At 35.9% G+C, this 12299-nt stretch overlaps 3 protein-coding genes across 3 annotated transcripts; 2 read left to right on the forward strand and 1 right to left on the reverse strand.

Annotated features, from left to right (window-relative positions):
* Positions 1–1585: 1585 nt before the first annotated feature.
* On the forward strand, positions 1586–5688 carry LOC108810633 (zinc finger protein WIP3). The gene is made up of 2 exons (XM_018582737.2): positions 1586–2331; positions 4543–5688. The coding sequence occupies exons 1-2, from the start codon at positions 1735–1737 to the stop codon at positions 4966–4968; spliced, it is 1023 nt and encodes a 340-aa protein (XP_018438239.1). The 5' UTR covers positions 1586–1734; the 3' UTR covers positions 4969–5688.
* A 101-nt stretch (positions 5689–5789) lies between these two features.
* Positions 5790–8330, reverse strand: LOC130509354 (beta-1,6-galactosyltransferase GALT29A). The gene has a single exon (XM_057005213.1). The coding sequence runs from the start codon at positions 7143–7145 to the stop codon at positions 5937–5939; it is 1209 nt and encodes a 402-aa protein (XP_056861193.1). The 5' UTR covers positions 7146–8330; the 3' UTR covers positions 5790–5936.
* Positions 8331–9720: 1390 nt separating this feature from the next.
* Positions 9721–12283, forward strand: LOC108862760 (protein SUPPRESSOR OF K(+) TRANSPORT GROWTH DEFECT 1). Its single transcript, XM_018636995.2, has 8 exons — positions 9721–10410; positions 10488–10593; positions 10951–11149; positions 11227–11295; positions 11384–11458; positions 11533–11631; positions 11717–11872; positions 11991–12283. The coding sequence occupies exons 1-8, from the start codon at positions 9930–9932 to the stop codon at positions 12114–12116; spliced, it is 1311 nt and encodes a 436-aa protein (XP_018492497.2). The 5' UTR covers positions 9721–9929; the 3' UTR covers positions 12117–12283.
* Positions 12284–12299: the final 16 nt, after the last annotated feature.

The raw sequence follows: 12299 nt of genomic DNA on the forward strand, positions 1-12299 counted from the left end.
GATTAGGGTTTAAGGTCAAACGTACGGAGTCTCTAGTTGATTCGGAGGGTTTAAGATTCAAAACGTTCCGGATTGGAATTCCGGTTCCGGTTTAATCTTCTTGTGCGGGAAGGTTGACTAGCGGTTCAAGTACGGTCCACACAAAAATAAGCTCATACCAGACAGGAGGAGTCTTAGACCATATACGTATTGCATTAAATTAAACCGTACATTTTCCGTCGATTATTATAAGTTTATAACACACATACATTGAATAAGTTTGTAGTTTGGCTTCATGATTACTGTACTTCAGTTTATTTAATTATGTATTAGATCTTTAAGTATTTTATTCCTTCAGGTATTTGACTAAACTGCCGTTACCTTCAACATTTTCTGCGGTGAAGATCTTCCTTTTCAATGTATTTTATACTAAAATCTAGTGTTTATAGGTCAAACTCCACTACCTCATTCACTTTCAGATTAATCTTTCCAACTACTAATCCTTCATCCTTATTTAAAACCTTTTTTTTTAATTAGAACAGCTCAACTTGTCTTTCGAACTGTTAAGTCCTTTGACTTAAGCTTCGGGGTCTACCATTCTGTTATCTTCTGATGATATATTTTGGTATCGTTGAAACGTTTTGATTATCGTCCTTCAAGCGTTTATTTTCACTTACTGCCATTTGTATAGACTCAAGATATCTTTTAAATCGTATGTAAAATTTTAAATATTATATTTTGAGTGCACAAAATAAAAAGTTGAAGTGGAACAAATGCAAGAACACTATAGATTCAAGAAAGATAAATCTCAATCGAGACAAACATTGAAGGTGTGATTGTTACCATGATCTATTGTAATGGTACTAGATTCCATAGTAGAATCAATGAATAACCCATGTTCCTAAAAGATGGGTGCCTATAAATTTGTATTTGTTTTGATTTATATAATTGCAAAAGTGACGCCTAGAAGATTCGAGTCATTGGATGATTTATGTAATTGCAAAACGATTAAACTGTTAATTTTAAATATTACTATCTTACATTCTTACCTATTAAAACAGTCTCAATTATAACATGGAGTTGAGTCCTATGAAACTCTTAGAATAGTATAATGCATCATCATTCAAATTCGTGTATCTGCAACTTGAATCATCAAACGTCAATAAAAGAGAACGCGTGAGTTTATAGTAATTCGCTTTTATCATTCGTCCCTTAAAACACGGCTAAAATGATGTTGAAATTGTTGTTTTGGTGTAATGATGAATTTCGTCTTCGCCGGTCTATATGCACTTAAAAGATAATTATAATTATAAAATGATGAAATGATATCGTATTTGTTGGGGTATAAGATGTTACATAGTAATACTAATGGGAAAGGAAAAGAGTGTAAAGAAGAAAAAAAAATGTCTCAATGAATTGAGTCTTAGGATTCTCTTTCATTGAAAAACCTTGTGCTGGTGCATCTCCTTTTCACTATATGAAGTAAAGCCCCACCACACCATTATGAAGAAAATTACACTCTTTTCTCCTTAGTGTAAACGCATACGTAGACACGTGCGAACATTATCATATCTAACTATACGTATTGGGGGTAGGAAGAACAAAGGGGACCTATTTTGACGAACCTACACATATCAGGAAGGTTGATTAAATAACCTTATACTACTAACCCTACGCATATTTCGTGGGAGAGAGAGAGAGAGAGAGAGAGAGAGAGCGTGAGAGAGAGAGGGAGAGGGAGAAAGAGAAAGAGAGATGAGTTTGAGGAATCTTCATGAGATGGGTTTAAGTTTTGAATCTCCAAGCTTCATTGAATGGCTTAAAGCTCCATCGTCGTCTTCTTCTTCTTTGTTATTTCGTATCAAGACCAAAGATGTTGTTATATCAGGATCAAACCACCAGAGTATGTTGGAAAGAACGATGTTCTTATACCAACCACAAGAACCACTGAACACGTCTATTCGATGCTTGCCTCTTCTAAACAAGCTCATGGAAAATGAAAGTCAAGCTTCAGATGATATCAAAGAAGAGAAGGATGATGACGATGATGTGGTTACTCTCCAGATCGGATTGCCTAACTATCGGCGTGGTAGCTCTGTGGAGGATGATTCTGATACAACATCCGATCATCACCAGAAGAAACCCATCAAGAGAGAGATAATAGATGATGGAGTGGTGATGATGAAGAAGAGAAGAAAGACGATGGAGTTTGATGAGGAGATGAATGATTTGGATATGGAAGTCTGTGGTAAGAGGTTTTGGATACCAAGTCCCGCTCAGATTCATGTCGGTCCAATGCAATTTGCTTGCACTATTTGCAGCAAAACCTTCAATAGGTACAATAACATGCAGGTACGTCTATCTCTCTCTTATCATCTTTTATCCTAGTTGCTTTGGTACACATCCACTGATTCACCAAATCTTGCATTATATGTCAAAAGATTCACTTTGTGTCATATTAACAAAGAAGGAAACATTGTCACTATGTCAACTTTACCTTTGCATTTGTCCATTGTAATATTCATATATAGGGTATTTCATTTACGGTTATATTTTTTGAAAATAAATAATTATTGATATACCTTTAATTTTAAACAACTTTCCCCCTCCACAAATACAAATACATGATTTTTTGAACAAAAGAAAACAGATATAGGAGTACTGAAATTAACATCATTGCATACAGAGTATGGAAGGATTTTTTGCTCTGTAAATGAAAGATTATGAACTGTAATGACTTAATTATTACGGTAATTAATCTCGGTAGGTGAATCATCGTAGTAGTAGATATGCAACCCCAAATCAACTAAAAGAAGATAGTTGGGTACATAACCTCTGGATTAGTTGAGAAATCTTCATAATCTTTTTGACTTTTTTCATTTTTTACCTTGCCTTTTCGGTTGAAAAGCCAAAAAGCAAAAATAATCATAGAGTGGGATTTGGTAAAGTATAATTCAGAAAGAAACAAAAAAAGGAAGAAAAAACAATGATCACACTACTTTTACTGAATATATGCAATCGATTACTTAAACTAATGATAATATGAGTAAAAAACCTTCTAATTGAGTATCAATGATTTCTATATTTTTTTCGTTTAGCATTCTCTACTTTACCATTTAATATAAACTTATTTTTCCTCCCAACTTTAATTTACAAACATTAAACCAACCCCTGATTTTAAATAGGAAACAAGTTTTTCTTAATTCTATATCAATATGGTTTCTTTACTGAACTTGTGAGTGACATCTATCTTATTAAAACAGGAACATTACAACTTCTTCTAGGTGGATTTTTAAAGGTGGACCTCATATATTTAAATTAAATATCTCATTCTTTATATATATTACGTACCATAGTCTAACTTTGCATTGATGTATTTCCTTAAATACAATTCTTCTTTTTGTCCATATTCCATATATGATTTTTACATTTATTACATGTCAATTTAAATAAGATATATACTAAGAATACTAAAAAATATTAATCGTTCTATAATTACCCTATACAATTCATTTTAAATTGATCAGTATATTTTCATTGGCCATATTAATTTTATTAGTATGAATAACATTAGGTAGATAAGTCATAGACACATACATAAAGATATGACTATTCTTATAACTACATTGGGCCTAATCTACTTTCTAAAACAAATAACACATAGCTTCATATATTGTATAGAATATAGTAATATTGTATAGTATTATACTTATACAATAATACTAAAAACAAACCAAATGAAATATAATATATATCGAAAATGCTTTGAACCATTACACACAAAATATATTAGACTTCAGAGATAAAATTCGCTTTGAAATTACGTAATAATTATTTTAAAAAATTAAATTTCGTAATGTACAAAAAAACATAAGTTTTATATAAAATTTTGTGTTACAATAAAAAAACACAACTCGTGCTTGCAAAATGTTATTTTTACATACGAAAGACAGTTTTGATATTGTTCTTTAAACACAAAATTGAATTATACAAACTCGATACCACATAAAACTAAACAATATAGAATACATTTTAAAAATAAAATCCGTGCGGGTGTGCATATGTTTATATAATATATAAATATATTATGTTACACATATTTTCATATAAATAATACCCCAATGTAAGTTTTGTATGATAAATGTTGAAAATACAAAATATATAGCACTATATATTTTAAATAATACAGAAAAAATCTACTTTACGTTATTATAAAATTTAAAAATCAAATTTAGTAATTAAACACATTGCTTACTTAAACACATTAGTACACATTGTTATTTATCAAAATTTTATATTAATACACATTGGCGATCATGTATAACATTTAGTAAAAACAAAGATAAAAAAAAAATGACTCCCGCTCGGTCGAGCGGGTAATGATCTAGTATATATTAGAAGTGTACTCCTAACTTGGACAAACATTACAGTCCCATTTATAACATAATGGACATGAATATTCATAAACTCAACCATCTCACATATATAAACATAAACAAAGAAGTTATACACATCAATGCAATATTATATTACGTTCTAATGGATTAATATAAACAAACACAGATGCATATGTGGGGACATGGATCAGAGTTCAGAAAAGGAGGGGACTCATTGAAAGGCACGACCCAACCCGCAGCTATCCTGCGCCTTCCATGTTACTGCTGCGCGGAGGGATGCAAGAACAACATCAACCATCCACGTGCCAAGCCCTTGAAGGACTTCCGTACACTTCAGACACATTACAAACGTAAGCATGGCTCAAAGCCTTTCTCTTGCGGCAAATGCGGCAAAGCGCTGGCCGTGAAAGGTGACTGGAGGACTCATGAGAAAAACTGCGGGAAGCTTTGGTACTGTACATGTGGATCAGATTTTAAGCACAAGAGGTCTCTTAAAGACCACATCAAGTCATTTGGTGACGGACACTCTCCTCACCCTTCTCTTTCGTTTGGTGGGTTTGAGGAGGACACGGAATGTGTCACCACAGAGTGATGACGTTAGGTAAACTGGTGGGGACTGTGGGGAATCATCGGTCCATATAGGTAAGATCTGAATTTTCGAATGTTGCTTCTTAACTACGCCTGGCCATTAAAACATCTCAAGTCTAACAAAGAATTTCTATCTTGAAAAAGGGAGAAATTCTTTGTTAGACTTAGACTTGATATATGCAACAAAATATAACAATTTAGCAAAGAAAACGAAGCAACATTCTAAAATTTAGATCTTCTTATGGGGATATATATACGATGAGTCTACATAGAACCTGCTGTCTATCTAACACTTGTAAAATTTGAGGTCTTGAGCGTTTTCAAGTATTTGGTGTGTTTTAGCTCTCTATCTATTACCATGCATGTTTAGGGTGTATTGCGACTAACCTTAAGAAGAGGTTAATTAAAATAATGCTCACTAACAAAAACTTCTCTTTCTCCGAGGGATGTATTTGTCGGGGAGCATTTTGTTGCTTGTGTAAACCCCTACCTATCTAAGCAATTAGTAATAAGCTTGTTTGTTTCCTGTCTTAATTAGAGTTTCCCTTTTGTTTTTTTTATTAAGGGTGTGGGTTATCTTGTGAAGCACGTAAATTTTCTGTTTCTCTTATTCATGTATTTGTATTAGAAGAGAAAATTGGTGTGCTTCACATCCTCAATGTAGACTCTTCCTTATGTATTGTAATCTCTCTTTTCATTACATATGTGACACGTGCTTCCAATCTTATTTATTCGCAAAGTTACAAAAAAAAGTGTTATAGAATGTAAAGAGAACACATCATCGGAAACGATCTCAACGTTGCCTTCGGCACTAGATTGACATCATGTAAGAATATCTTCTAAAATTTACCATACATTTTCATCAATATGTGTGACATGACAAATCCAAATTGTATAGAACACTCGTACCCTAAAGTGACAGAGCACAAGCTTCTCTCTGACAAAACTTCTTTCAACGGTTATACACTATACTCAATGGTAAACTTTCACCGAAGGGATCTTGAATGCTTTCGGCAAGAAAGGAATCGCCCTGGGATTGTTCTCCAGGTCGTGATACAATCTGTACTCCGCTTCATAGTCATGAAGCTTCAGCTCTGTTTTCTGATTCGTATGGTAATGATGCTTGGTCGAATTCGACTTCCCGAACCCGAATACGCTAACTCTCTCACAGACCCCCACCGCGAGCATCACCGCCTGCATACCCGACGAGTAATGAAACAAAGAACCTTCGTGACTTTTACTCCAATCCCCAAACCCTCCCGCTCTCTTACTCTCTTCCAAGAACTTCTTGACAGAGTAGTACTTCACGATCCTAGCGCACAGGACGTCGAATCTCGGGTCCGTGATGACCAGAGGAGAGGGATGAGAGGGTTTGCAGACGGTGTAGTCCAATAAATGAATCGGCTGGCAGATGTACATGACGATGGGGACTGTTTCTCCGTAAGGATGGCAGTGGCAACGCTCTCTCCTCGCGCATTGGTGGAGAATGTTGCTGTTTATGAAAGATACGCTCGTTTTGGATCCGACCTTGTTCTCAAAACGCTGCGTTTTCGCGTTGTTGAGACGGATCACTATCTCGTGTTTATCAATGAGGTCACCGTAGTGGCTAGTCAGCAATGTACCACTGTTACCAACCACCGCACAAGACGAGTATCTTCTAGAGAGCGAAACGACGCCGTTTTGTTTAGAATCGATCCGGTTCTTGACTAGTTGGATCAGATCTAGCATTATGTGAGGCTCGTAAGCTTTTCTGGTACGAGTCCATAGCCTAAGGTTTCTTCTAAACTCTGACCAGTAACGAGAGACCTGAAGGGAGGAGCGAAGCGTCGTTACCGGAAACTTTGAAGGGACGTATCTTCTGCTGCTTCCACCGCCGCGGCGGCGGGGGGTGTCGATCGAGCTGAAGTAGCGGCGGTGGCTTCTCCGAGTGTTATCGTAATCGGAGATCAGATCGACCTCCTGGCTGAACTTCGGCTCTCCGGGATCGACGGCGGCGAACTCGAGCAGCGTCTCGTTGAACACGACCTCCTCGGCGGTCACGAATCCCGACGTGCTGCCGAGCTCGGCTATCGCCGAGCTGAAGGAGAAGCTTCTCCGGCGGATCGCGACTCTGCAGATGAGCGTCGCGGCGAGGAAGCAGAAGAGGAGGGCGCTGAAGAGAGGCCGGACGGATCGTTTCATCGGGATCTAGCTAGATGTTAAATCGAATCTGCAATGGTTGACTCCATTATCGAGAATGTGAAGGTGAAGTCAACATTGGTTTGTTGCTTAATAAAGTAAGGTGTGACAGAGATTTGGCACGCCTACTAAAATGGAGATCTGGAGAAGGAGGTTAGATCCGTCGACGATTCAACTCAACTGACATTAGATTAAATTAATCTTTTCTTTTTCTGGTAGATGACGCAGCACCCATGTTGTGTCCCCCTTACGCTTTGGAGCTAGAGTAGAGAGATAAAGAGTGTGTGTGTGTGGGTAGCATGTTATTTTGTTTTCAATTAATAAAATAAAGGGAAATTGGGCTGTATAGCTACAAAACAATTCATAATTAACTGTATAACCAAAAAATAAAGTACCTTCATTATTTATGAAATATATACTATATTACCCTTTTGTTTACCGGTTAAAGAAAGAGAAAACATATTTTTCTTCTTCTTCGATTATCATCTACCACCATTCTTCTTCTATCTCCACCGCCTTATCTTCTGTCACTCTCATCACAAATTATAATCTGTGTTTTGTATTTATTTTGTCTTTAGTCAATATTTTTTTCTATAATCAATATCTCATTTTTTCATAATTATTATCATCTCATTCATATTCACATTCAGCATTGAGCTACCATAGACATAGCCATCACTACCAACTCAGATCCATAATCTTTACTACATATGTCGTCTCTGCTTCTGAAATCTACAGATCGTGATGGCATTACGCGGTTAAGTCGCCCTCATTTGTCATGTAAGTTTTCGGTTGTACTATGTTATTTGAATAACATGTACTATGTTATTTCGTTTATTACTATTCTATTTTGATAATATTTTATATTATGCACTATGTGCATATTCTGATATTTAGGTTAGGCTTTATATTTTTTTTTATGGTTTAGTGGTTAGTGTTTTGGATATAGTTTAACGAAAGATTTGAGATAATTTTGGGATAAGCATAACCTCATTCTTTGCAATCATGGACATTTTAAAATTTAAAAAGTAATATATACTATGTTATTTCGCTTGTTACTATTCTATTTTGATAATGCTTCATATTATATACTATGTGCATATTTTGATATTTAGATTAAGGTTTATATTTCATTTTAGGATTTAGTGATTAGTGTTTTGGGTTTAGTTTATGAAAAGTTTGCATTGACTTTAAGGGAAACATTGCCTCATTCCCTACAATTAAAGACATTTCAATATTTGAACATTAATATGTACTATGTTATTTCGTTTGTTACTATTCTATTTTGATAATGGTTCATATTATGTACTATGTGCATATTTGATATTTGGGTTAGGGTTTATATTTTCTTTTAGGGGTTTAGTGACTAGTATTTTGAGTTTAGTTTATAAAATGTTTGGGTTGACTTTAGAGTAAACACTATCTCCACTATTAGTAAACTATTTTTTAATTTCATTCATATGAACTATTCCATTTATAATGTTCTATTCTATTTATTCTGTTCATCTTTTTCCACAATATTATCTGTTTCTCCGATCATTGCAGTCATAGCATGGCCAACATCGTATGAAAGATGACTGCTTCTTTTTAGATTGACGATCTCTGTTTCATCTGTAATCACTCTATCGTAATCACTATCTTCATAGTTATTGTCACCGCCAGTTCGATAATCATTGCCACCGTAATCATCAACATCTTTTTTAACCATTTTCTTTCCATTGTAATTTTCATTAATCTTACAATAATCAACATCACCATAAAGTTATTGATCACAATTTTTTTTCAATTACTGGCAACCGGTTGAAAAGAGGGACAAAACCGAAAAAAAATAGCACAAATACTAGCAGATCTAATAACGTCAAAATCAATGCTATATCTTTAATTTTGTTCTCAAATATGGCTATTTGGCCAATAAGTCCATTAATAAACTTCTTTTATTGGATAGAAAGAAAAAAACAAAAATTCAGATCATACATGCATTTTTAATAAACTTTTTTTTAGGTGGATATTTTGATTAATGTCTCATTACTACTTCCTGACTACTTCCAATGACATATTTATATTTTTTGCCAACTAATTTTTTATTAAGAAGCATCTGTTTATTAACAATTATATTTTAAGAAAAAAAATAAATCGAAAATCTTGATTTGGAAAAATAAAATCATCATATAGAATTTTTTATATAAAATAACTCGAAATAATTTTAAAATGGTTAAAAGTAGTAAAAATAGGATTTCAGACATAAACTTTGATGAGATGATTACCAAAAAAAAAACTTTGATGAGATAAAATTACCGACTGGATATAATAATTTTCTCAACTTGTTATAAAACAAATAAGGAAAGGGCCGGGTTTGATTTGATCTTCATGTAGTCTCCAACAGGCCTTCATGTAGTTTCCAACAAGCCTTTTCTTTTTGGACTTCGGCCTAAACCACCTTGCGTGCTTATAAAAACAGCGAGTATTTCTCTTGTCATTCATCAAAACGGTTGGAAACATCCTCTCTTCCGCTAAACGAAAAAGACACCCTGACGTTTTCGTGTTATACACAGAAACACTCGGCTGTTTTCTCCCGACATCATTAAGTCTCCTTGTTCCTCCTCATCTTTCCTCTATAATCCACCTCCTTTCCTTTTCTATACTTCTCTAAGAAAATTCCTGATCATGAATCAACCACGCTTCTAGGGTTCCCACTAATCATCTCAATTTCAATTCAATAAACAACTCTGAATTTTGATTATTTTTCCTCTGCAAAAACCCTAAAACAAAAAAAACAAAGAAGAGAGGATGTACAGCAATTTCAAGGAGCAAGCGATCGAGTACGTGAAGCAAGCGGTCCAAGAGGACAACGCCGGGAACTACAACAAGGCCTTCCCTCTCTACATGAACGCGCTCGAGTACTTCAAGACGCATCTCAAGTACGAGAAGAACCCTAAGATCAGAGAAGCCATCACCCACAAGTTCACCGAGTATCTCCGCCGCGCCGAGGAGATCCGCGCTGTTCTGGACGAAGGCGGGTCGGGTCCTGGATCTAATAATAACGGAGACGCGGCTGTTGCTACGAAGAAGAAGACGAAGAGCAAAGGGAAGGACGGAGATGGAGGAGGGGAGGATCCGGAGCAGTCGAAGCTCCGAGCTGGGTTGGACTCTGCGATCGTGAGGGAGAAGCCTAACGTGAAGTGGACTGATGTCGCGGGGCTTGAGAGCGCGAAACAGGCGTTGCAGGAAGCTGTGATCTTGCCTGTTAAGTTTCCTCAGTTCTTCACAGGTATATAATAAAGCTTCTTACTTTATTGGATGTATTGATCAAGTTCTGTTGATCGAATTTGATTTGTTGTGATTTAGGGAAGAGGCGGCCGTGGAGAGCTTTTCTTCTGTACGGGCCTCCTGGAACTGGGAAGTCGTACTTGGCCAAGGCTGTTGCTACGGAAGCAGACTCCACGTTTTTTAGGTAACAAGTTTGTTTGCTCTCTAAAAATTTCAGCTTTAACTGTTTTTTCATTGGGCTTTTGATTATATCCCCTTTTATAAGACATGTCAAGGTTTACACTTTGGTGCAAATAATAGTGTTTTCCAGAACCATATGTAGCCTGATCGAGTAGCTAAGTACAGGTCATATAGTTGTTATGTAGTTTAAATAGCTTTTATCAGAGGAACTGTATATTTGGGTTTTGACCTGCCTCAGTTTCTTTCTTTCTTTATACCTTGCCTTACCATGGGAAAGGTTTTAACTTTGATGAGTATTATGTGCACTATGTATATAGTGATGTTTGAATAATTGTTTTTTTTTTGGCGTCCCAACTATCAGTGTGTCGTCATCGGATTTGGTGTCAAAGTGGATGGGTGAAAGTGAGAAGCTGGTATCAAACCTTTTTGAGATGGCCCGGGAGAGTGCTCCGTCAATTATATTCGTCGATGAGATAGATTCTTTGTGTGGTCAACGTGGGGAAGGCAATGAGAGCGAAGCTTCAAGACGTATCAAAACAGAGCTTCTTGTGCAGATGCAGGTGAAAAGCTTATATTTTGAAAAAAATTGAATTATTAGCAGAAACTTGACTTTCCCTCTCTCCTTATATTATTGTAGGGAGTTGGACACAATGATGAGAAAGTTCTTGTACTGGCAGCAACGAACACACCATATGCTCTTGATCAGGTGAAACACTTGATAGTGAACTGGTTCTTCGAATTTATTCCCAGCTTTTAGAGTAACACTGAAAACTAAAATACCATGTTGATTGTAGGCTATTCGGCGACGTTTTGATAAGCGTATCTATATCCCTCTACCGGATGTGAAGGCTCGGCAGCACATGTTCAAAGTAACATTCGTCAGAGTAAAATTATTTAGTTTATTAAAATCCTTTTTGGCTAATGATGTCCGTGTATGATACAGGTGCACCTGGGAGATACTCCTCATAATTTGAATGAAGCTGATTTTGAATATTTAGCTCGCAAGACAGAGGGGTTTTCTGGTTCAGATGTGGCTGTTTGTGTAGGTGGCTTCGCCTGAGTTGTTATTACACATAGCCATATAAATAAACAAGTCTTTATTCTGAATGGTTTCTACTCTGTGGCAGGTCAAGGATGTTCTGTTTGAACCTGTCAGAAAAACCCAAGATGCCATGTTCTTTTTCAAGTCAGCTGATGGGACGTGGATGCCATGTGGGCCTAAACAACCTGGTGCCATTCAGATTACAATGCAGGATTTAGCAGAAAAAGGGCTCGCGGAAAAGGTATGCAGTTTTTCCTTGAAGCTGTTTTTAGTGATGATATGATAAGACTATAGAAAATCCTAATGGAGAGTATGCAAAAGAGCTTATGTTTCTTTATTTTTGTTTGGATTTGAAACAGATTATTCCACCGCCCATCTCAAGAACAGATTTTGATAAGGTATTAGCAAGACAGCGACCAACTGTGAGCAAGTCTGATCTTGAGGTCCATGAGAGATTCACAAAGGAGTTTGGAGAGGAAGGTTGATGAATGATCACATGGTTCTAGTGTCAGGGGAATCTATGTGTACCACAAAGAACAAATCGACTCTTGTTTCATCCATATCATTTAATTTTCTTTATTCCTTAACTGTAAAAATTATTGGATATGAATGGCGCTCTTGGTATATATCCAATATAATACTTATCAAATTAGTTATGTTGTCATATA

The sequence above is a fragment of the Raphanus sativus genome, chromosome 1 (assembly GCF_000801105.2).
Source record: "Raphanus sativus cultivar WK10039 chromosome 1, ASM80110v3, whole genome shotgun sequence".
Taxonomy (NCBI): Eukaryota; Viridiplantae; Streptophyta; class Magnoliopsida; order Brassicales; family Brassicaceae; genus Raphanus; species Raphanus sativus.